Source organism: Micromesistius poutassou (assembly GCF_964030765.1).
Source record: "Micromesistius poutassou genome assembly, chromosome: 7".
Taxonomy (NCBI): domain Eukaryota; kingdom Metazoa; phylum Chordata; class Actinopteri; order Gadiformes; family Gadidae; genus Micromesistius; species Micromesistius poutassou.
Genome location: NC_140277.1, coordinates 17,920,022 through 17,945,525, shown reverse-complemented (window position 1 = coordinate 17,945,525; position 25,504 = coordinate 17,920,022). Strand labels below are relative to the sequence as shown.

The 25,504-nt window shown below is 45.2% G+C and overlaps 3 protein-coding genes and 1 long non-coding RNA gene across 6 annotated transcripts in view; all 4 read right to left on the bottom strand.

Annotated features, from left to right (window-relative positions):
* LOC311350680 (NLR family CARD domain-containing protein 3-like) overlaps nt 1-25,504 on the bottom strand; it is a 132,159-nt gene that overhangs the window by 45,740 nt on the left and 60,915 nt on the right.
* Nucleotides 1-25,504, bottom strand: part of LOC311350070 (NLR family CARD domain-containing protein 3-like) — a 61,976-nt gene that overhangs the window by 3,527 nt on the left and 32,945 nt on the right. Inside the window, exons 3-9 of the mRNA XM_084470108.1 lie at nt 8,191-8,299; nt 6,980-7,148; nt 5,082-6,874; nt 4,436-4,461; nt 3,827-4,000; nt 2,169-2,337; nt 1,525-1,674 (exon numbers count right to left, since the gene is read on the bottom strand). Of these exons, the coding sequence (XP_084326234.1) occupies nt 1,525-1,674; nt 2,169-2,337; nt 3,827-4,000; nt 4,436-4,461; nt 5,082-6,874; nt 6,980-7,148; nt 8,191-8,299 (2,590 nt within the window). The remainder of the gene's footprint in view (nt 1-1,524; nt 1,675-2,168; nt 2,338-3,826; nt 4,001-4,435; nt 4,462-5,081; nt 6,875-6,979; nt 7,149-8,190; nt 8,300-25,504) is intronic.
* Nucleotides 14,407-17,651, bottom strand: LOC311350722 (uncharacterized protein). Of its 3 annotated transcripts, XM_084470790.1 has the most exons (6): nt 17,332-17,651; nt 17,147-17,246; nt 16,834-16,940; nt 16,353-16,450; nt 15,998-16,062; nt 14,407-14,734 (listed from the first exon to the last, which is right to left on the bottom strand). In XM_084470790.1, exons 1-5 carry the CDS (start codon nt 17,542-17,544, stop codon nt 16,059-16,061), a joined length of 522 nt encoding a protein of 173 aa, XP_084326916.1. In that variant the 5' UTR covers nt 17,545-17,651; the 3' UTR covers nt 14,407-14,734; nt 15,998-16,058. The 3 variants fall into 3 exon arrangements, with proteins under 3 accessions (XP_084326916.1, XP_084326918.1, XP_084326917.1); XM_084470792.1 differs by having other exon boundaries at nt 17,147-17,651; XM_084470791.1 differs by lacking the exon at nt 16,834-16,940 and having other exon boundaries at nt 17,147-17,651.
* Nucleotides 21,155-22,952, bottom strand: LOC311350736. The gene is made up of 3 exons (XR_014636690.1): nt 22,527-22,952; nt 21,675-21,736; nt 21,155-21,297 (listed from the first exon to the last, which is right to left on the bottom strand). It is a non-coding gene; the product is annotated as an uncharacterized lncRNA (long non-coding RNA).

Genomic DNA, 25,504 nt, shown 5'->3' with positions numbered 1-25,504 from the left:
GCTATAAACTGATACCAACGCCCGACCCGCACCCGAAGGAAAATCAGACATAAGATGGAACGCCGGGGAATTACACTAGTGGTGTTTGGCGTGGTGCTTTAGATTGCCGTGCAAAAAAGCACATCATCCACTGTGGACGGTTTTAGTTGAGTCCTCCGCTCCTGAATAGGCATCAGATCCAGCACCGGAGAAGTCTCGCTCTTTTTTATTTTTTCTTTCAGCACTTTTATTTTCTCTATCTTTGAACTTGATGTTATTTGATGCTATTTAGTTAGAATTTAGATACAACATGATGTAACTTGATGTTACTTCAATAAATTTGGAAATGTTAAGCTTGGCGTATTTCATTAGCATTGTGTTGGGGCGATGGGGGCAGGTGGGGCTTGAAAATCCCCCCTTGTCCAAAGTGGGGGATGACCGAAAAAGTTTGAGAACCACCGCGTTAAACTAAACGCGGCGGTGGTTGGTTGGACAGACGTCTGGGGGCGAGAAGGGGAAGGAGGCAGGGGATGAGATTGAGAACATCAACAACAAATATCAACAAAAAATTTGGCTAATGGAAATTCTGATTGGCTGGTAACTTTACAAAGTTACCAGCCAAATCGGCTGGTAATCAAAAAAGTTAATTTAGAACCCTACACACGGGGGTCAAACTCGCACACGTTTCAGCCCTCGTACGGCTGGCCGCTCACGGTTAATATTTCTTAATGCTGCGTAACATTCACTAGGAAGCAAATATCAAACGAGAACGAAATATAGATTATTTTAGAATATAATTATTATACATCAACAGTTTGATGAAGGTGATGTCCACCATCATCTTCATTCCCAGGATGATTTGACTGAACCGACGTCACCTCCTGCTGTGTGGATGGACTTTCCATCTCTATAGTTAGTGTGTGGTGAGATGAATCAAACTAAACAGGCACTTACATCTCTGTGGAGCTGGTTTCATCCTCCACTCTCCACCGGGCTCCACACTGGGGAGACAAAGAGAGAGCAGCATGTTGTCTTTAGACAGGGAAACATTATTCACATGTTAACAAAGAGAGAGCAGGATGTTGTCTTTTGACAGGGAAACATTATTCACATGTTAACAAAGAGAGAGCAGCATGTTGTCTTTAGACAGGGAAACATTATTCACATGTTGACAAAGAGAGAGCAGCATGTTGTCTTCAGACAGGGAAACATTATTCACATGTTAACAAAGAGAGAGCAGCATGTTGTCTTTAGACAGGGAAACATTATTCACATGTTGACAAAGAGAGAGCAGCATGTTGTCTTTAGACAGGGAAACATTATTCACATGTTAACAGAGAGAGAGCAGCATGTTGTCTTTAGACAGGGAAACATTATTCACATGTTAACAAAAAGAGAGCAGCATTTTGTCTCCAAAAACTGAAACATTACAATAACTGTTGTTTCTAAATGAGAGCACATTATCTAGTAATATAATGGTAACATGTTCCACTGATCCTTGTAGGAGACATTGTCCCTGAGTGGTGAGCTGTCCTCTCCATACCTGAGAGTGTCCAGTCTCCAGTGTGGATCCTCCAGTCCAGCAGAGAGCAGCGCAGCTCCTGAGTCTCCTGGGTGATTGCAACTCAGGTCCAGCTCTCTCAGATGGGAGGGGTTGGAGCTCAGAGCTGAGGCCAGAGAAGCACAGCCTTCCTGTGTGACCAGGCAGCCAGACAACCTACACACACACACACACACACACACACACACACACACACACACACACACACACACACACACACACACACACACACACACACACACACACACACACACACGTTCAACACACATTGAACCATTGTGTAAAAATGTCTTGATAACAGGGAACAGACCAGTGTAAATGTATTGGCGAGAATCAACAGCTATTCAGTCTATGGTCAGAACGTCCAAAATAATTCCTCAACAATCCAAAAGTGTAACGAAGAACTTCAACTTCAACAATAATTTACACACTGAATAACTGAATAATATAACATAAATCTTATTATATCAACAAAAATGGTGACTTGAAATCGGTCAAATGTCTTCTGATATGGAACATTGTGGCGTAACTGTTTGCACATTATGTTAAACTGCCATTGTAATTATTAATACATTTCATACCACAATTAGTTTAATTGTTTTTGCACATTGACTAAAACTGACCTGAGAGTTTCCAGTGTACAGTGTGGACTCCCCAGTCCAGCAGAGAGCAGCTTCACTCCTGAATCCTGCAGATCATTATTACTCAGGTCCAGCTCTCTCAGACTAGAGGAGTTGGAGCTGAGAACTGAGGCCAGAGCTTCACAGCATCTCTCTGACAGATGGCAGCCAGTCAGCCTTCAAACAATATGCAGTTGTTTTAATTATACATAAATTATACATCTATAATGTTTTATGAATGATGAAACAACTGAAAAACGTGTCTTCAAAGAAACTTTTTAAGAAGCCTGTTATTCTACTTTAGGGCTCTACACTCACACAAACAGGCAGGAACATGTTACTCTTCAGTACATTTTTAACAGATAGTTAAACTACTGTCTATTAAAAATATTCACACAACTAACCCTAGTTGAATATGTAATTTAAGACATTTTAAATGTATACAATCATCGCTAGATCGTTGTTTCACACTAACAGTCAGTACCTCGTCCAAAATGGTCCCTCCTAGTGTCTACATCGTTGAGTCCTTGTGCTCCGTCGCTCGCCCTAACAATCTCCTCCCTGTACAGTGTCACCGACCCCTCCCCTGTCTGACTACCCTCCTGTCACCGACCCCTCCCCTGTCTGACTACCCTCCTGTCACCGACCCCTCCCCTGTCTGACTACCCTCCTGTCACCGACCCCTCCCCTGTCTGACTACCCTCCTGTCACCGACCCCTCCCCTGTCTGACTACCCTCCTGTCACCGACCCCTCCCCTGTCTGACTACCCTCCTGTCACCGACCCCTCCCCTGTCTGACTACCCTCTTGTCACCGACCCCTCCCCTGTCTGACTACCCTCCAGCCTTCAAGCCCCAAGTCCCTCCTTTACATATTTGTGTCCCTCAGTAAAGACCCTTTGATTTACTGTCTGTCAGCCTCACTCTGTGTGAGCATTTGGGTCCACTCGCTCTACTTCCCCTTAACAGCTGCTCAGACGGAGCTTCACAGAGGAGGGGGTGCCCCTCGGTCGTGACGTCAGACTTCCTCAGTAAAGGTCTGACGTCACGTAAAGAACGCCACCTGCGTTCAGCAGGGTGGAACGTTCACGGCGTGTTTTGGGGAGAATGGCAAAAACATAGGATTTGACCCCTTTTCTCTCTAAATTGGGGCTCATTTCAGTAACAGTGATAAAATGGCATACATTTTTATTATATTATATATTATTAATACATTACTATATTGATGATCAAATAAAACAAATGACCACGTTTAAAACCAAAAAATGTAGTTTTGGGTTCACTGGTTCTTTAAGGCTGATGAGCAGCAGCTACCGTACTCCATAGAGGGGAGAGCTTCTCTTGGGATTTGGAGGCATCTCGATTTATCACAAAAACAGCACATTTATTTTTGCCATGAAATCTTATCTCAGAATAATGCGATAATTAACACTAATTCAGAAAAAAAGCGCATCTTATTATTCCATAAAAACTCAGAATTCAACATAATTATGTCGTTAATTCAGAAAAACAAGAGCAGAATTTATTTTCTCAAGTGTATTTCCAAGTATTTTAGTTGGCATGCATACAATGATAATGTCTAGGCTTGTGACAACTACTTCACTATTTAAGAATCAGCTGAATGTCTGCTGATAGTAAAACTTCATTATGCACATTAAGTAAACTGACCTGAGAGTTTCCAGTGTACAGTGTGGACTCCCCAGTCCAGAAGAGAGCAGCTTCACTCCTGAATCCTGCAGATCATTGGTACTCAGGTCCAGCTCTCTCAGACTAGAGGAGTTGGAGCTGAGAACTGAGGCCAGAGCTTCACAGCATCTCTTTGACAGATTACAGCCATTCAACCTTTAAACAAAACGAAAACAGAGAAGAACATGTAACTCTTCAGAAATTATATCCCTATTAACATGAAGTTGGTTGAATGTATGTCAGTTCAGCTTTTATTTAAAGGTGAGATATTATACCACCAGGTGGGGTCTGGTTGCAGACTCATGGGGGATTCTGGGAGCTCCACTGTAGAACGGAAATAGGTCACCTCCACTGTCTACGACGCGCCTCCAGCCACTCTGCTGCCCCCTATTGCAGTATTGGACTAGTACAACACTCCAATCGACCACATCTCTTGAGAGGCTTGTAAATTATACAGATGTAAGTTTGTCATGCTTTGATGATAAACGAGTTACAGAGTAACCGTCTTTCATTTGACTCTTGTCGTGAATAATTTGTTCAGTGAAATTTGATAAAATACGTATAACGTCCAATTACGGAACATTGCAATACCCTGATGTTTCTGCATTAGTTACGATCTATTTCACATACATATAGCGGTCTTGTTATTGTTTCACGTTGTTTACAACTTACTTCCTTATTCAAGTGAAGATGACGTATTTCCGTTCTACAGTGGAGCTCCCAGAATCCCCCATGAGTCTGACGCCATGGTTTTTTTCTAAATGGCTAATCACACTCACGCCTGGTGGTATAATATGTCACCTTTAAACAAAGTAAATATCTTTGTATCATATAACTATGTCTTTGTATACATATATTTGTTATAAGTGAGAATATTTGTTATGCCTGGACCAACAGACATGTATTGTAGATGTTTATATTATTCTAGTATTATTGTGTTGCATGTGTTGAAATACAAGGTCTTAGAACATATACGGAAATGTTTTTGTATATTATTATATCCTTTAACTTCTAGTATTATGTATATTGTGTTCTGTATTGTAATACATGTTATTAATGAACCTACAGAGATGGATTGTATATTATTACAACTTATATTCTAGTATTATGTATTTTGTAATACATGTTATAAGTTAAACTACAGAGATGTTTTGTATGTTGATATAACTTTCATATTGTAGTACTGTGTGTATTGTGTTGTCTATTGTAATACATGTTATTAGTGAACCTACAGAGATGTTTTGGAGGCTTTGACCACTGGCAGCAGCCTCAGAAGACCCTCCTCTGAAGCAGAGTATTTCTTCAGGTCAAACACATCCAGCTCCTCTTCTGATGACAGTAAGATGAAGACCAGAGCTGACCACTGAGCAGGAGAGAGAGACTCTCCAGAGAGACTTCCTGATGTCAGGTACTGTTGGATCTCCTCCACTACAGAACGGTCGTTAAGCTCATTTAGGCAGTGGAACAGATTAATGCTTCTCTCTGGAGAGAGATCTCCACTTATCTTCTCCTTGATGTAAGACACTGATTTCTGATTGGTCTGTGAGCTATTACTTGTCTGTCTCAGCAGACCTTGTAGGAGACTCTGATTGGTCTTCAGAGAGAGGCCCAGGAGGAAGCGGAGGAACAAGTCCAGGTGTCCGTTCTCACTCTGTAAGGCCTTGTCCACAGCCTTCTCATAGAAGCAATCTGATTTCTTTATTTTAAGAGTAGACCACCTGGATGGTTGTTCTTCTGAGATCAGATTGACACCACTGTCGATGAAGGTCTTAAAGACATAAAGGGCAGCCAGAAACTCCTGGATGCTCAGATGGACAAAGCAGAACACCTTGTCCTGGTACAGCCCACATTCCTCTTTAAAGATCTGGGTGAACACTCCTGAGTACTCTGAGGCTGCTCTGATATCGATGCCACACTCTGCCAGGTCTGCCTCATAGAAGATCAGGTTGCCTTTCTCCAGCTGGTTAAAAGCCAGTTTTCCCAGAGAAACAATGATCTCCCTGCTCTCTGAACTCCAGTGATGATCTGTTCCAGCTCTCCCATGATACTTCCTCTCCCCCTGTATGGACTGAACCCTCAGGAAGTGGCTGTACATCTGAGTCATGGTCTTGGGCATATCTTCTTCACCCTGGGATGTTTTGAAGATGTCCTCAAGAACTGTAGCAGTGATCCAACAGAAGACTGGGATGTGACACATGATGTGGAGGCTTCGTGATTTCTTGATGTGGGAGATGATTTTGCTGGCCAGCTCCTCGTCTCTGAATCTCTTCCTGAAGTACTCCTCCTTCTGTGGGTCGGTGAACCCTCTCACCTCTGTCACCATGTCAACACACTTAGGAGGGATCTGATTGGCTGCTGCAGGGCGTGTGGTTATCCAGATGCGAGCGGAGGGAAGCAGGTTGCCTCTGATGAGGTTTGTCAGCAGCACGTCCACCGAGGTGGACTCTGTGACATCAGTACAGATCGGGTTGTTCTGGAAGTCCAGAGGAAATCGACACTCATCCAGACCATCCAAGATGAATACAACTTGGAACCGGTCGAATCTGCAGATTCCTGCTTCTTTGGTTTCAATAAAGAAGTGACAAAGAAGTTCCACTAAGCTAAACTTTTTATCTCTCAGTAAATTCAGCTCTCTGAAAGTGATTGGAAATATGAAGTGTATGTCGTGGTTGGTTTTGCCTTCAGCCCAGTCCAGAGTGAACTTTTGTGTTAAGATGGTTTTACCAATGCCGGCCACTCCAGTTGTCATTATTGTCCTGATTGGTTGATCTTTTCCAGGTAAGGGTTTAAAGATGTCTTCACATCTGATTGGTGTTTCCTCCCTGGCTGGTCTCCTGGAAGCTGTTTCAATCAGTCTGACCTCATGTTCCTTGTTGACCTCTCCACTGCCTCCCTCTGTGATGTAGAGCTCTGTGTAGATCTCATTCAGAGGTCTTGACTCTCCTGCTTTAGCGATTCCCTCAAACACACACTGGGTCTTCACCTTCAGATGAGACTTAATTTTACGTTGGCACTCAGCAGCACCATTTTCTACATTAGAAAACAAAATAATTTATGAATCAAATTAGTACTGCTGTTTTTTTTACTCTTAGTGCCCTGTTTTAAAATAATGATTGAAAAATAAGAGTATCTTACTGCTCCACAGTGTGTCGGCCAGCTCCTCCAGCTTCAACTGCTTCATGCAGAGCAGTGTGATGTCTTCCACTCCCTCTCTGGCGCGCCTCCTCTGCTCCTCTTCCTCACCATCCTCCTCCTCCTCCTCCTCCCTCTGGCTCTCTGGGCATTGTGGGTAATCTGGGAAGAGAACCCTCCAGAGCTTCTCCACCTCCTTGTCCAGGAAAGCGTGTGCGTTCTCCTTGATCCGCTGGAACAGAACAAACATTGATGAGAATTTTACTGTGAACTAACTGAGGACATCAGTGTGTCTGTCCTGGATTCACGTCCTGCTGGTCTGAAGAGGGAAGCCTGGAGACTGTTAGCTCCAGGAGAGATGTTGTTCACATGTCATTCATGACTGAACTCAGTGTTGTACATTTACACACCTTCAACTCTGTGTGCTGCTGCTGTACAGACGGACCACTGGGAACCTTTGACCTCCTCTGGTGTCTGTGGAGAACAAACACACACACACACACACACACACACACACACACACACACACACACAGTCCTGTTTTTTATTGCAGAATAACAATATGTCGAATTGGTTGAGATGAGATTACTGACTGTTGATGTACAGGCTCCAAAATAATTTGTTTATCCTGACCTTGTTCCTTAATTTATATATGAATCAATTCATCTATACCTTTTATTCTTCTCTTACATAGAATTGCATTGAAATTAAACTTAGGAATGCTAATTTAGAACTACCGTATTGACCTGAATATAAGACAAGGTTTCTTTCCTGGAATTGCGTCTAAAAGAGTTGGGTTGTTTTGTATTCGGGGTCTACACGACATTCCCATCTTCCTGGTGATGAATGCCTTTCATTTGACCGACTCCTTGTGGTTCCATGCTGCTTCCCTTTCCCAGTAGGAGCTGGGCCCTAACAGTTACCGTACTTTACATCTTTACATCTTAAAAAAATATTTTTCTTCTCTTTAAAAAGTAGGGGTCGTATTTTGTCTTTTATCCAAAGAGACTTGTGACAGGAAGTGAGTGAGCTGGAGGTACGAGGAGCAGGGTCCTCTTGCTGAAAGACGTCAACTCCAGTAGTGCTCAGGCTGAAGAACAACTGATCCATATTCTGATGACAAGCCGGGGGAGAAACTGTTCTGATGAACTCAGATATGGGTCGGATATCAAGTGGTCTGTTTCATCGTCTGTTTGAAACTCCTACCTCTCCTCTCTGGAGGGGCGTCCATCTTTAAAGTTAACAGGTATACCCATAGAGCGGTCACTCTTCATGGAGACACAGCTGGGTCCAGGGGAGTCTGCTCTCTCCTGCTGCTCTGGGCTTCAACACACACACACACACACACACACACACACACACACACACACACACACACACACACACACACACACACACACACACACACACACACACACACACACACACACAGAGCAGGTGAACATCACTAAACACTGCTCTGATTATTGGATGTGAACTCTAGAGAGACAACACTGAATCAACAGAGTTTGAAGGTCCACAACTATTTATTTTCTCCTGCTTTGTTGCATCTGATCAGTACCCTGGAAGTCCAGAGTTCTCGCGAGAGCACAATTTGAATTTGCTCAGCAAGTCACTCTGGGAACGAGCAATATAATCCCTCTCCGATTCCCCTCTCCCAGCACATTAACCAATCACATCGGTGTATCTGATATAGACGGGCCAAAAGCGCTGCTGTTTTACCGATCAGATAAGGCGAGAGTCTTATCTATTGGTTAGCTCCGCTGGTCTGGATACGTCACCCCTTGTATTCTTCTGATTGGTCGTAGTGTTATCCAATTGCGTTCAGTGATATTTTCAAATGCATGCTTGGGGCCGCCCCTCGAGTTGGGCCATTTTCATTACGCGTTGCCAGACCCTACAGCTTTCTAGAGGTGGGTCTGGATTTCCAGGCTATCTGATCAGTAGAGTCTGATAACAACCAACTGGTCTGGTTTCATCGTCTGTTTGAAACTCCTACCTCTCCTCTCTGGAGGGGCGTCCATCTTTAAAGTTAACAGGTATACCCATAGAGCGGTCACTCTTCAAGGAGACACAGCTGGGTCCAGGGGAGTCTGCTCTCTCCTGCTGCCCTGGGCTTCAACACACACACACACACACACACACACACACACACACACACACACACACACACACACACACACACACACACACACACACACACACACACACACACACACACACACACACACAGCTTTTACTCAGACTAATGATGGTGTCATGATGTATCACTGCTGAGCTCTGAGATGGACAACAGTCACAGACAGTGAGAGATCCTCTTCTTACCTCCCAGCTTTGCTCTGGCGGCCATGTTCCCCAGACAGAGTGGTCTTAGAGGTAGGACCCCCCTCCTTTCTCTCCTCTCTCTCCTCATCCATAGTAGACTGGAGACCTGGACACAAACACAACTACACATTGTTTCTCTGGTCATTCAGCGTTTGGTTATTCCCTGCTTTTATAGAACCTGCTTATCAGTGGTGGACTCAGACAGTTTGAAGGGCAGGGGCAAAAAAAATAAAAAGGGCGCATTCTGCACAACATGGGGCCCCACCAGCGCGCAAAAAGCTATGAGGCATCATGTATGATGAAATAGTCCTCGCCCTCATTAAGATTAGCACTACGTTATTATGAGGAGATCCAGATGAAAGTAATTAATGACATGGTACTGACAATTAAAATGATAACCACACCTCTATGATAAAACCACACAGGGAACTATAAAACCTTTACAATGTTTATTCCACAAACACCTTCATTAAGTAAAACACAGAGGGAACAACTAACATTTGTTCCACAAACACACACCCAGGCGTGATAATGTCCATGAGAAAGCTATGATTTGGGAGCTTAGCAGTCGGAGCTTAGTAGTGGAAATGCGCCACTAGAGGGCACTCAATATATTTTTCCACGTGTAAAGGGCAGCCAATAAGGCCCTTCCTCTCGTTGTCACCCCTGTAGAGGGCACTTTAGCAACACTTCTTCAACCATGGAGGCACGAGGGGGGGTGGTCGCCCCCCCCTGCCTCCCCCCCCCCTCATTGCTGCTCTCAGTCTCCGTAAATACGAGCATATCACCCCCATCCTTCAATCACTGCACTGGCTCCCTGTCTCATCCCGGATCAACTACAAAATTCTGCTACTCACTCATAAATGCATCCATGGACACGCACCTTCAAGAACTCACCACCCTACAGTCTACCACCCGCGCTCTCAGATCCACAAACACCCTGCTCCTCCAAATCCCGAGCACTAGGCTCTCCACCACGGGAGACAGAGCTTTCTGCTCGGCCACACCGCGCCTATGGACCAGTCTCCCAATCCAGACGAGGGCCGTTCAGAACCTGGACTCTTTTAAAATAGGCCTGAAAACCTTTTTATTCAGGAAGGCCTATGGCTGCTAATAAGATTTTTTAACCTTGTCTTATAGTCTTTATTGAGTATGCTTTTGTTTTCTTTACCTTGCTTTTAACTTTTTAACCTTGTAGCACTTTGAGATCTCTTTGATGAAAAGTGCATTAGAAATAAAAGTTATTATTATTATTATTATTAAGAGGGCAAAGACGTGGAGACGCTGCCCAGTGTTTACTACAAACCACTGATAACTTTATCACTCACACAGAACGTCTCAGGGCTTCAAGTGCGTCTGCAGGGGAACCAGAAGACAGATACGCTCACTATGAGGAAATCCTCCTCTGAGGTTTTCTGTCCTGTTGAACCAGTCTGACTGACGACCTTAAACAGACTTCCTCATGACGTTTAGACCACACCCACATCCCCAGATCTGGCCCTCTTCCTCACGCACAATGACAATACTGACAATAATGACAATAATACAATTCGAATGATTGTTACAATAACAATAATGATTCTAATAATACTAATATTACAATAATAATCATTAAAATAACAATAATAATAATTATACAATAATAATAATCGTCATAATAGTAATAATAAGAACAAGATATCACATTTTTAAAACACAATAATAAAATCTTAATGATAATCATATTAGTCCAAGTGATAATATAACGATGCAAACGGTAAATACAATTCGTATGCCAATAAACTTACACAAACCAACTAATTTACAATGTTAGAAGTGTACATAAGTGCACAAAAGCAATAAAATTTTAAATCGTGTATGTTTTCAGAACTATAACTTAACCTATGAATTATGATATGACGGAGCGTGGTGACTACAGTACCTCGTCTTCTCCCTGCTGTGATGAAGAGCTCAGCACCAAACCGTCCAACACAACAACAAGGAAAGGATGATGTGAACCAACCAGTTGGACCAGTTCCCCTCCCAGTTTAAACTCCTGTCAGACTAACCTCTTATTGGCTGCTGTTCCATAACTTCACTCAGTGATGAAGAATAACCACTTTATTAAAATAGGAACGATGGACAGAGCTGTGATGTCTAGAAGCTCAGAGAAATACAAAGAGACACTTGATGGTTCAAACAGCAGGTAGAGACACTCTGATGCATCGCCTCACACGTCCTCCTCAGTTACAGAAAATAAATACCAGGACTTCATGAACACTTTACCATACATTAATGAAACATTCATTAACATTATACACTATCAGCATGGGAAACCTAATACGGTTAACATGTGTATTTAGTTCACAGGGACACTATTAGTAAACATGAACACCATTATGAAATGATTACTATTCATTAACTGTTAATGCTTATGACTGCATTAACTAATGTAAATTCATGGTTAATGTTTTATTATTAAGGTATTTAATGTATTAATGTACCTTATTATAGTGTTCCCATGATTTCCATGAAGAGAGAAATGTAGATAATGTAGAGAATAGAAACACATGACCTAGAGAAGGCCTCTCCTGTGCTCCAGGTGATCAGTACAATCTCACAAAGATCAAATCCTCACCACACGTCTTCTTCCTCATACCAAACCTGTGGCGGCCGCGCCTCCATTCATACCATCACTCTGTTGATCTCAAACACAGCGAGACGGTGGCTGACCTTCACTTTAATGGGTTTTCATTGGAAAAGCATTTTAAACACAGAAGGTTAAAACAGTACAGGTTTATACCGGGTTAGATCTCAGCTTCTTCACTGTTTCTGCTCATTATTAAGAGTAAGAAAGGAAAAGACTGGACATAAAAGAAGATAAATGTAATAAATAACTGATGTTAAATGTTCATATCCGGTCTGCTCTGGTAGGGGTGAAGTTCCACTGATTATTAACTGAATGTATTCAATAATGTGATAAAGGGTCCATAAGGGTGGCAGGTCCATGTTGTCTGATTCCTATGTGCTGGTCTGTATCTTAAGGCTGGAGTCGGTTTCTCCCTGATGAAGATGTGTCTCATGGTGTCAGTCGGTCGTTAGGGCGGTTCCAGCAGCAGCTATTTCCTGGTGAGGCCTTCTCCTGACTGGCAGCCAAACTCATTTACATAACACATACCTCCTCTCGTTAGGAACGGTTTGGTTGGCATCAAGAGGTGCCAGTAACACGCCCTCTTGTGATGTCAGTCTCCTCACTCCTACAAGATGTTTGGTAGCTGTTGAGAGACGGTGACATCACAAGAGGCCGTGTCATTGAAGGATGTACATCCTCTAGGTGGCACAACCTACAACCTAAGATGAATATTGATGAGGGAACAGCCGGAGATTATCCAATGACGTTGGTTTAAATCCCTGATCCAATCCAAAAAGGCTCAAATCCGTCACGTGACCGCAGGGAAGGTAACTTAAATTGTAATGTATATTAAACTAACGTTAGTAAAACGCATTTCTCTGATAGGGTTATGGTTACGGTTAGTTCAGACAGTTCCTCAAGAAATACGTAAGTGGTGATTTAATGACAAAAACGTCCACCAGGTGTCTCAAGTGAGTCGAATTATAAGAATTACATAAGTTTAGTAACATTTAAGTTACTCCAGGGCTGTAAGAATTACTTAAGTGTTCCGTAAGAACGATGAAACCCTAGTAGTAATTAAGTAATTTTCAGTAAATGACCCCTTCCAATGAACAGTGAAGTGGAGTCAGTGGTGGATTTAGAAAATTGGGGGCCCAAGGCGAAGATATGTATGGGGCCCACCTCATCCGATCTTTAAAATAGAAGGGAGAAAAAAAATGTACCGACTGAATGGTGGATAGGCAGGTAAAGCTAATCTACACAGAAGTAAAGGTTGGAGATGAGAAAAAAAATCTTCCCTTTAAACCCTGCATACACTTCTTTACTCCAAAATGAAGATGGAAAGCAGAGAACACACAAAGTGTAGCAGTACACAAACTAATAGTCATAATGGAACCCAACAGAGAATAAGGTTACAGATAACACCTGTCTTTGCCAAAATGCCAGGAAAACCAGCACTGTTTATTTTTTTAATCAAATCAATATAACAGCAAGAGAAGTAGTTATGGTAACCCCCCACAAATAGTCATATACTTAGTAAATATTGCCAAGAGGAATAATTGACTTTGTATGAGTGAGGTTGCAATTGGCATTGCACTTGAGATTGAACATTTCAAACAAAGCTATATATATATTTACGAAAAAAAGAAAGAAGAAAGAGAGGATAGATTTTTCTCCACATCACACGCTTCTGACAGTCCTACTTATTGACGTCTTCTCACAGGTCTTCACCTAGCGCCACTTCACAGCTGGCTGCTGCATGTTCAACGCTTTGGACGTTGTTGTTCCTGTCTGTATCCCCAACAGTAGCCTTAAAAAAAGTGTCATCTTTGGCAGCGTTGCCAAATACTTATAGAGGGGAAGTGAGGGTATAAGGAAGAGGGGAGGTTAGGGTATAGGGAAGGGTGGAGGATAGGGGAGGTGAGGGTATAGGGTAGGGGGAGGTTAGGGTAGAGGGGAGGTGAGGGGAGGGGGGAGGTTAGGGTATAGGGAGCGGGGAGGATAGGGGAGGGGGGAGGTTAGGGTATAGGGAAGGGTGGAGGATAGGGGAGGGGGGAGGTTAGGGTAGAGGGAAGGGAAGAGGTTAGGGTAGAGGGGAGGGGGGGAGGATAGTGGTGAGGTTATAGGGGAGGGGGAGGTAAGGGTATGGGAGAGGTTAGGGTATAGGGACGGTAAGGGTATAGTTGAGGGGGGAGGTTAGGAGAGGGGGAGGATAGGAGAGGGGGAGGATAGGGTATAGGGGAAAGGGAGGTTAGGGTATAGGGGAAAGGGAGGTTAGGGTAGGAAGGAGGATAGGGGAGGGAGGTGAGGGGAAGGATAGGGAATAGGGGAGGTTAGGTTAATTGGGAGCAGGGAGGTCAGGGTATAGGGGAGGGAGGTTAGGATAGAGGGGAGGTGAGGGTATAGGGTATGGGGGAGGGTATAGGGGAGGGGGGAGGGAGGTTAGGATAGAGGGGAGGTGAGGGGATAGGATAGGGGAGGCCACACAAACATGTTGTTTTAAATTATTTTATATCATAAAACAACATCAGTATACATTTCAACATCTGTGCGCACAGTAAAACAATTCTGGGATGTGATTCAAAAACCATCAGTTCATCGTGAGACCATCTGACCCTAACTCTGTCCCTAACACTGAACCATGAGGAACCCATGAAGGAACCAAGGAACCCTTGAAGGAACCAGGAACCCTCGAAGGAACAAGGAACCCTTGAGAAACAAGGAACCCTTGACAACCTGTGACATTAGTCACGTCCTGCGAGGTAGACGTTGAATCCGAAGTCTCCATCGTCCAGCTCTGATGAGGCGCCGTCGGTGGGTCACTGAAATGTTGGAGGAAAAACACAAATCGTTAGCCTTGTAGCATAATCTATGTTGTTAGCCATAGGCCAACGATGTCCATTACGCTATGAAGCTACCGATGACGATTACGCTATGAGGCTAATGATATCAATTATGCTATTATGCTACAATATCAATTATACTATGAGGCTAACGATCTAGATAACACTATGAGGTTAACGATATTGATTATGATTTGAGGCTAACGATATGATTATGCTATGAGGCTAATGAAATCAATTATGCTATGAGGCTAACAATATGATTATGCTATGAGGCTAATGAAATCAATTATGCTATGAGGCTAATGAAATCAATTGTGCTATTATGCTACAATATCAATTATACTATGAGGCTAACTATACAGATAACGCTATGAGGTAAACGATATCCATTATGCTATGAAGCTAACAATATAAATTATGCCAGGAGGCCAACAATGTTGATAACGCTATGGGACTACCGATGTAGATTATGCTGTGGGGCTACCGTTGTCGATTACCCTATGAGGCCTATGAGGCTTATATCCATTATGCTAAAAGGCTAACGATATCCATTATGCTTTGAGGCTAACGATATAAATGATGCCATTAGGCTAACAATGTTGATTATGCTTTGAGGCTACTGATATTGATTATGCTATGAGGTTAATGAAATCAATTATGCTATTATGCTACAATCTCAATTATACTATGAGGCTAACAATATAGATAACGCTATGAGGTAAACGATATCCATTATGCTATGACGCTAACAATATAAATTATGCTAGGAGGCTAATGATGTCCAGCTATGAGGCTAACAATGTCCAGCTAGGAGGCTAACGATGTCCAGCTATGAGGCTAATGATGTCCAGCTATGAGGCTAACCACATTCTGGGTCTCCCTCCAGATAGGTGGCTCCTCCATCAGCTCTCCTCAGCCCAGGGTTCCTGATCATTTTGTCCACGATTTTTTTAGTTAATACAATGTGTGTTGAAATTGTAAATAATTATACTTAAAGAAAATACTTTTGAGAATTCTAAACTGTTAGTAGTTTTTTATTCTTTGGACACCTCGTTTAAATAATTCTGAATCAAAGCGCTGTCTTGAAAGTAGAAGATAGACTAGAAGATAAATTTCATATTTTAAACTTCAACATGAAACATGCACACCTGGGAATTTGTAATTCAGGACTATAGTAAAACATTCTGTGAATTTAACAGCATAGCTCTGGTGGTGAAACGATGTAAAAAAGCTGTTAACCTTCCAAAGACTTGAGCAGTCCCATCGTAGTCCTCGTCTCGCTCCTGGTGGGTCGTCAGCTTCATCTGTTCACAATACAAACACATTAAAAGGGTGATGTTACGTCACCAGGTGTGAGTGTGACCAGCTGTTATGTTTTAGTTGTGTTTTAGTGTCCACCTAGATGTATGCTGGATAAACTACAGTAATAGTAGCAGCTGATGTGACCTTAATTACCTCAAATCACAGCTTTGGCTAAAATTCACAGAATGAAAAATCTGAAGGAAAAATTAATTAACACCCTCTACGATCGTTAATTAAAAGGATCAAATAATTAAAAAGAACCTCCAGGTGTCAAGTGCTTGGTGATGGTTACCCTCCGTTCTCCGGTCCAGCCTGGTGCCCCATTCCTGGTCCAGGGGGATCTGGATACCCTCTGCTCCCCAGCCTCCGGTCCAGCCTGGTACCCCATGCCTGGTCGAGAGGGATATGGTCCAGGGGGGGGGGGGGATCTGGTTAGCTGCTGGTCCCCAGCTCCTACAGTCCACCCTGGTGCCCCAGGCCTGCTCTAGTGGATCTAGTTACCCTACAGTCCACCCTGGTGCCCCAGGCCTGCTCTAGGGGATCTAGTTACCTTACAGTCCACCCTGGTGCCCCAGGCCTGCTCTAGTGGATCTAGTTACCCTACAGTCCACCCTGGTGCCCCAGGCCTGCTCTAGGGGATCTAGTTACCTTACAGTCCACCCTGGGGCCCCAGGCCTGCTCTAGGGGATCTAGTTGCCCTACAGTCCACCCTGGTGCCCCAGGCCTGCTCTAAGGGATCTAGTTACCTTACAGTCCACCCTGGTGCCCCATACCTGGTCCAGCTGGATCAGGTCTATATCCTCCGGTCTCCCATTCCTGGTCCAGGGGGATCTGGATACCCACTGGTCCCCAGCCTCCGGTCTAGCCTGGTACCCCATGCCTGGTCCAGGGAGATCAAGTTAGCTGCTGGTCCCCAGCCTCTAGTAGTCTACCCTGGTGCCCCAGGCCTGGTCTAGGGGATCTAGTTACCCTACAGTCTAATTAAGTGCGAGAAAAGCGCTATACAAATCCAATGTTGTATTATTATTATTATTATTATTATTATTATTATTATTATTATTATTATTATTATTATGTGCCCCATACCTGGTCCAGCGGGATCTGGTCTCTGGTCTCCCATGCCTGGTCTAGGGGATCTGGTCACCTGCTGGTCCTCAGCCTCTGGTCCACCCTGGTCCTGGAGATCCTGTGAAGTCAGACAGCATCTTTATAGACCCATGCACATAGCGGTCTTCAATCTAACTACCAACCCCCCCGCAGAACCCCCTTACCTTGAGCTGGAACGACGATGGAGATCTTGGGGTGCTTTGGTCGTCTCGTTGCAAAATACAGCCAACAGACTTACCTTGAGCAGATCTAGTAGTTTGTTGCTGTTGGTTCATGTACAAATAATTGACTATACATTTCATATCCCCCCCATTTAGCAAATAATTCCCACCCATAAACAATGCTGACAACAGTACAAAATAACAAACTGTTCTCATGCCTTTTGTCTACTTCCTTACTACTCTCTGAAACATTGCATGCACATCGCATGAGTGTTGCCTTACTGATCAGGGTGTGATCTGAGTGACCAGAGATGCATGCTGGGATACTGTGCCATCTGACGCCTACAGTTCTGAAGACGTTCCCCCTCAGGAGAAACCAAGTTTTCAAAAGGCTTGAAAAATCAGTTACATGACCTGGAACGTCCGTCAAGACCGTGACAGGGACTCCCCAAGGAGAAACGCCAACAGGTAGACTGTGAGGCTCCCCCTCTCGGCGACTAGAATACAACCCAGCTCTTACAGGAGAGAATCATGGAGCACATTTCAACGTTCCTCTTCATAGACCTTGAAGCCCCAGTGAGGCTTTCTTCACCTCCACTTCTGAAGAAGAGCACAACTGCAGCTCGACAGGGACGCTAGTTGGGATGTTTCCAAGATGGTTTCCGATTCAAGGGGGACCCATCTCCCAGGTCCAACTAGCCTCGTCTTTACAATTCAGCCAGAGAAAGAAAAGACTTGGATCTCAGGGCAGGAGTACAGGAGAACCAGAGGGCTTGCCAGCAGTCCATGTTGAGGTTAGGTAGGGAAGCCACGTCGCAGACTGGTTCATCTTTCATCGTCAGTCAGTTGGTTGGTTTCTCATCAGATTCTGTCCATTCGGAATGCCGTTAGTCCATCATCCATTGTACCAAGTCGCCATTGTCGCTTCCCATTGTTTGCATGATTCAGTCACACTGCAGTCCAAGCTACATGACAATCAAGTCATCCTGTCCAGTGTGTAGAAGGGTCAAATTGAGATCCAGATGCTAGATCGCTCCAGGCTCTTGCTGTATTCAACACCCACTTTGTTATCCTCTTTGATTTAGGCCACAGACTTGAGTCATCCAGAAACGTCCGACCAAAATACACTCAAGGGTGTTTCAGGAAGAGTAGCGTCCTGCTATAGCTGAAAATTTAAATGTTAATGTAATACAAGCCAAGTAGAAGTAGAAAGATTGCCCCTCACACATGTAGTGCCCAGTACCAGGTTAAAGAATGCCCCTCTCACACAGAGTGCCCCTTGCCAGGGCAACGATTGCCCCTCTCACACTGAGTGCCCCTTGCCAGGGCAACGATTGCCCCTCTCACACATAGTGCCCCATGCCAGGGCAACGATTGCCCCTCTCACACATAGTGCCCCGTGTCATGGCAACGATTGCCCCTCTCACACATAGTGCCCCGTGTCAGGGCAACGATTGCCCCTCTCACACATAGTGCCCCTTGCCAGGGCAACGATTGCCCCTCTCACACATAGTGCCCCATGCCAGGGCAACGATTGCCCCTCTCACACATAGTGCCCCGTGTCATGGCAACGATTGCCCCTCTCACACAGTGCCCCATGCCAGGGCAACGATTGCCCCTCTCACACAGTGCCCCATGCCAGGGCAACGATTGCCCCTCTCACACATAGTGCCCCATGCCAGGGCAACGATTGCCCCTCACATGAAGTATTGCCCCATGCAATGCAAAGATCGCCCGTCTCACACTTAGTGCCCCATGCCAGATTAAAGATTGCCCCGTACCAGGTTAAAGATAACCCCCCTTTATTTTCAGTTATTAGATTGTGCATTATACACAAAGGATTACAATACTGAAAGGAATACAAAGCCAAACAAGGTACTGTAAAATAAGCCATAATACCTACCTGAGGTGTCAGATTCAAATTGTGTCCAAAATTCTCAGAACTCTTTCCGGTAATGTCCGACGTTGGTGATTGATGGAGCGCAAGGTGTCTCCAAAACATAAACGAGGTTGACTCCCGTCCCTGAATGGACGTCTGACAGAACAGTGGTTTCCTGAGTGAGTATCCTTCAGATGCAAACTGATGAGGCAGAGGACAGGCCCAGGGTTGGATAGGAGTAGCGAGAAGGACCGCCTAGTGTTGGGTTTGTAGGTCTTTGAGAGAGGAGAGACCAGTGGAGGTTTTGACAGACCTGCGGTGGGTTTGTAGGTCTTTGAGAGAGGAGACACCAGTGGTGGGTTTGACGGATTGAACAGTGGAGGTTTTGATGGAGAGACCAGTGGAGGGTTTATAGGTCCTTGAGAGAGGAGAGACCAGTAGTGGGTTTGACATTGAGACCAGTGGTGGGTTTGACGGATTGACCAGTGGAGGTTTTGACGGAGAGACCAGTTGTGGCATTGTAGGTCTTTGAGAGAGGAGAGACCAGCGCTGGGTTTGTAGGTCTTTGAGAGAGGAGAGACCAGTGATGGGTTTGACAGAGACCAGCGCTGGGTTTGTAGGTCTTTGAGAGAGACCAGTGGAGGGTTTGTAGGTTTTTGAGAGAGGAGAGACCAGTGGTTGGTTTGACTGAGAGACCAGTGGTGGGTTTGACGGAGACCAGCGGTGGGTTTGTAGGTCCTTGAGAGAGATGAGACCAGTGGAGGATTAGACGGAGAGACCAGTGGAGGGTTTGACTGAGAGACCAGTGGAGGGTTTGACTGAGAGACCAGTGGAGGGTTTGACTGAGAGACCAGTGGAGGGTTTGACTGAGAGACCAGTGGAGGGTTTGACTGAGAGACCAGTGGAGGGTTTGACTGAGAGACCAGTGGTGGGTTTGACGGAGACCAGCCGTGGGTTTGTAGGTCTTTGAGAGAGGAGAGACCAGCGGTTTAACGGAGAGACCAGTGGAGGGTTTGTAGGTCTTTGAGAGGAGAGACCAGCAGTGGGTTTGTAGGTCTTTGAGAGTCAGGGTCAGACCAGTGGTGGGGCGCTGGTGGGTCAGACCAGTAGTGGGGGTGCTGGTGGGTCAGACCACTGGTGGGGGGGCTGGTGGGTCAGACCAGTGGTGGGGGGGCTGGTGGGTCAGACCAGTAGTGGGGGTGCTGGTGGGTCAGACCAGTGGTGGGGGGACTGGTAGGTCAGACGAGTAGTGGGGGGCTGGTGGGTCAGACCACTGGTGGGGGGGCTGGTGGGTCAGACCAGTGGTGGGGGGGCTGGTGGGTCAGACCACTGGTGGGGGGGCTGGGGCTTGAAGGTGTACGGAGGGAAACGTTGGAACGTGCTCTGTGGTTCTCAGGTGCAGGAACCAGGTTGGGTTCTAGTTGCTGAGAGGGACAGCCCTCACATCTCACCCCCTGGTGTGTCTCCTTGAGGAGTCCCTGTCGCCATCCTGAAGGACGTGCCAGTTCATGTAACTGACGTGACGACGGCCTCTTAAACACTTGGGTTCCCCTGAGGGGGAACGTCTACACAACTGAAGGCCTCAAACAGCGCAGAACCCTAGCATGCATCTCTGGTCAGTCAGACCACACCCTTATCAGTAGGACAACACACATGGGATGTGATGCAATGTTGAGGAATTTAGTAGGAAAGTGGACGGAAAAAGTATTTTCTAGGGACGAATGAGAGGCATGAGAACGGGGGGGGGGGGGGAAGAGAGAGAGAGAGAGAGAGAGAGAGAGAGAGAGAGAGCGAGAGAGAGAGAGAGAGCCTACAAGGGGCGGGGCAGGGCCTACGAGGGGCGGGGCAGGGCCTACGCAGGGCAGGGCCTATGAGGGGTAGGGCCTATGAGGGGCGGGACAGGGCCTATGAGGGGCGGGACAGGGCCTATGGGGGGGGGGGGGGGGGGGCAGGTCCTACAAGGGAACCGGTTAAAACTAAACACTGTCAGCCCACAACATTAAAAGAAAATGTGGTGACTTACAGTTAGCAGTTTCTTCTTCTTCATGGTTCGATCGTTATACTCACAGAATCAGTTTCTTCTTCTTGAGCTGTGAAGGAGAGCAACGACATTAGTTTTACAGCTAGTTGTGTGTGTGTGTGTGTGTGTGTGTGTGTGTGTGTGTGTGTGTGTGTGTGTGTTTTGATTAGTGATTAATCCTATCAAAATAAGTTATTAGAATAAGTTATTTTTCCCATTTAACTACGACGGTAACCGAATGCGTTGTCATTGTGTGACGTCATGTCCCCGCCCCCTACGTCTTCCACCAACTCCATCATCGAGTCATTGATAAATATCAGCAGCCCCGTCACCCGGCGAGAATCAATTAACTAAATTAAAAACAGCTTACGACGAATTACATCCAGAACTACCATTATTAAACATATCAAACTATTAAGATCAATTGTAAATAAATGTCCTACTCACAGCAGGTCCGGATGTAGCGGGCCGATTCACTTCAAAAAGTGTTCGTTAACCCGACGGTCAACCTGGAGAACAAAGGACCAGACGGATCATTAGTTACATTCATAACTTCAACCGGACGTTTCTAACCATGCTTTGGTTCTAAAATAACGTCAATATTAACCGTGTAATGGAGACGGCTCAGCGTCTTCTTCAATCTAACCGGTTTGATGGAGTCAACAGCTGACGCAGCGCGAGCAGCAGCAGCACAGTGAGGCTCAATGGAGACGCAGCGCGAGCCGCACCGAGACCCGCGAAATAATTAGCGGATAATCAGCGGAACTACACGCAGGTGTGCGCCGCCATGTTATTCATTCATTAAAACATTTAATCCATTACGTTTACATGTGATACTTTGAAACATCTGAATTTGTTCCTTATTATTTGTAATTCAATGCGTGTGTGTGTGTGTGTGTGTGTGTGTGTGTGTGTGTGTGTGTCCGTCAAAGCGCGCCTCCATCATGGAGTCATTGATAGGCCCGTGACGATGCTGTAGTGCCGGAGGAAAAGGAGGACGTAGGCGACGTAACAACAACTTCAAGTTTTAATTGAAAAACTACAACATACCAATGATTCTCAGTGCATGGTAGAACAATCAGTGCAACAGCATAAACCGTCCCTCTAGACCCCGTGTCTCGTAACCCGTTCCCTCCCACTAGATCACTCCCAGTAAGAGGGGAACACGAACACATAATGTAGTCACTACAATGCGAAGAATACGAATGAATTAAAATAATATAATAATTAAACTTATGAAGTAGGCCTGGCAAAAAAATTAATAATTAGAATAAATAAATCCATAACTGTTGTACTTACAGCAGGTCCGGAGGCAGTGGGCCGTTAACTTCAAGAAGAGTCAGTCAACCTGGTCGACAAAAGGACCACATTCATCATTAATAACTCCTCATTAAAACCGGAGACATAACGAGTCACAGGTATAACTTTAAAACAGACACGTCCCACTGTTTTCAAGTTCAGTCGGTGGAATCGGGTCACAGTTTACCGTGTGTGAGTCCGGAGCCGTTGGGCGGTTCAACGGCTACTTAAAAACTACAACCTAAGATGGCTGCCGCACAAGAAGGATCCGGAATGACGGCGTTGTGTTTTTAAGAGTGAAACTACAACATCCAGGATGTGTTGGTATAAAGAAGAGACACAATTCAACAAGGAACAGTGACACACAAATATATAAACATCACATTCACAGGGTTGCCAACTTTTGGTTTTTGGCCGGAGTGAGACTCTGCTACTGGCAGTGGCGTTTCTAGATGTAAAAAACAGGTGGGGCTAGGCTAATATTTTTTATTATTATTTTTTTTTAATAATTAATATTAATATATATATATAGATTTTTTTTATTATTATTATTATTTTTTTTTTTTTTCACTCCACATTAAATGCACAGATGTTTTTGCCAGCGGTTTGGCTAATGCCAAAATCCCTTGGATGGTGGGGACCAAGGCGTTTTACCTCTAATTTTTCCTCCAGACTAAGGGTCTCAAATCTGTGCTCCAACAGATGATCTACCTCAGGGTTTCTCAACGGGGGCGTTCATAGAACCTAGGGGGCGCTGTGAAACTTTGCTTGTGTAGCGGTCATTATTTTTTACTTTTTAAACTTTCATGGTTTTCAAATATTTTCGGTGCAAAAATAGGATAACTGAAATAAAAATCCTTTTAACCCCCTTTCTAACCCCTCTATCGTCATCTACTTTTTACTTTATGCTCAGTACCGTCATGATCGCCATAGTAACGCCGATAAACAAATCAACCTCATCGCAGTAGTGTGGTGCTTTCCAAAACTATTTCGCCCTCCCCTGACTTCCACTGGTTGGTTTGCGGGACATGCAAAGCAAGCGGTGGATGGGGCATTACGCTAAGCAACATTAATCTCATCCATATTACACAGTAAGGCAACACAAGACTGAATAAAGCTAACTCCGCTTAGCATGCTAATTGTAAACAATAGAACGTGCGCATTACGTGTAGACCACCGCAACGTCGCTTATTACGTCTGCGAACCGATAAACACTTACGCATAAGGTACGCACACCAACCGGCACATACGCATTTAACACTGATGTTACAGGCGCTTAACTTGTATAGTAACAAACTACTTTAATTACTATTTGAACTTAAACGTGCTACTCTCCAACTCAGAACGAAGTGGATAAAGGCTGCACATGCGCAGCGTTGCTAGGCAACATCACGTAAACAAAGGGAGTCTTTCGTACACATATTGAACCCAAGTTCGCGGGTTAACAGTTCAATAACCAATAAAAATGTACACAAGCACTGTTACGTATTAAACGTCAATAGCTCAATAATAAAACCTTTTAATAAAATTCTGAATACGTGAGGTGAGGACTAGGTCACTCGAGTCATGACTCATCACGCGCGCCACACACATTACGCTGTAGTGGAACGAACCATATATGTCCATGGCGGTGCCGGTGGGGCTAGCCCCACCAGGAAGTAAAATAATCTCTGTCCACTTCAACAGAGAAACACTCTGAGCATGCGCATTTCAAATTTTCAAGCCCAATACACATTACATTGGGCTGGTGGGGCTAGAGCCCCTCTTGCCCCACCGGATGAACTCAGCCGGAAGAAGCAAGCTAGGGTCGACTAAAAATGAACTAAAAGCGCCGAACTTATTATTTTACAGTACTTTCTGGGGAGATTTTTTTATTTTATATATATATATATATATTATTTTTTTATATAATATATTTATTATATTTTAATTTTATTTTTTTTTTTTTTTTTTCTCTTGTGAGAGTAGGTGGGGCCGAGCCCCACCTGCCCCTAATGACCAGTCGCCACTGGCTACTGGTCCAACTCTTTAACCAGTAGGCCACGGACGCATTAACTGTTTTAGAGACAGTGTTTTGGGGCTTTGTTCTTGGCCCCACAATAAATTAATTTGTGAATCTGTGCGTGATGTAGTGACATCAACTGCCCCCCATTAGGATTAATATAACGCGTTGATGATTTCCCAATCTAAAGAACTAGAGGTTTGATGTCTATATCTCGCATTTTATCATTCCATTATCGGGCTTTACAAGGAGAAAGGCCGTACGTTGACCGTTGTGTGTTTGTCTCCCCCTAGCGGTCACTGTTGGAACGCAGCCCCCAAAAAACACATCCGTCTCTAAAACAGTGAATGCGTGCATTTGTCTCCTGGTTTCTCCCGTTGTCCCGTGTTATCCACCCCGTTGTCTCATAGTAATATGTCATGTGTCACCGGTTGTGTTTGTCCGCAGACTTGTGTGGTTGTCTACGACGAGGGAAGGACGACCCAGAGACACAGGACCTGCTCTCACTCTGGTCCTCTTTATTCTGGTACAACATGACGACGCACACGTTGTGTCAACAGTGTGCGACTGAAATCATGAGTGTTCATGAGACCCCAGCTTAGATAGATTTAGCTTCTTCTCTATTTTTGACTGATAGAAAAATACATTACTTACATTACCGGCTCCGGCTCCGCTCCGGCTCCGCTCCGGCTCCGCTCCGGCCCCGCTCCGGCTCCGCTCCGGCCCCGCTCCGGCTCCGCTCCGGCTCCGCTCCGGCCCCGCTCCGGCTCCGCTCCGGCTCCGCTCCGGCCCCGCTCCGGCCCCGCTCCGGCCCCGCTCCGCTCCGGCCCCGCTCCGGCTCCGCTCCGGCCCCGCTCCGGCTCCGCTCCGGCCCCGCTCCGGCCCCGCTCCGGCCCCGCTCCGGCCCCGCTCCGGCCCCGCTCCGCTCCGGCCCCGCTCCGGCTCCGGCTCCGGCCCCGCTCCGGCCCCGCTCCGG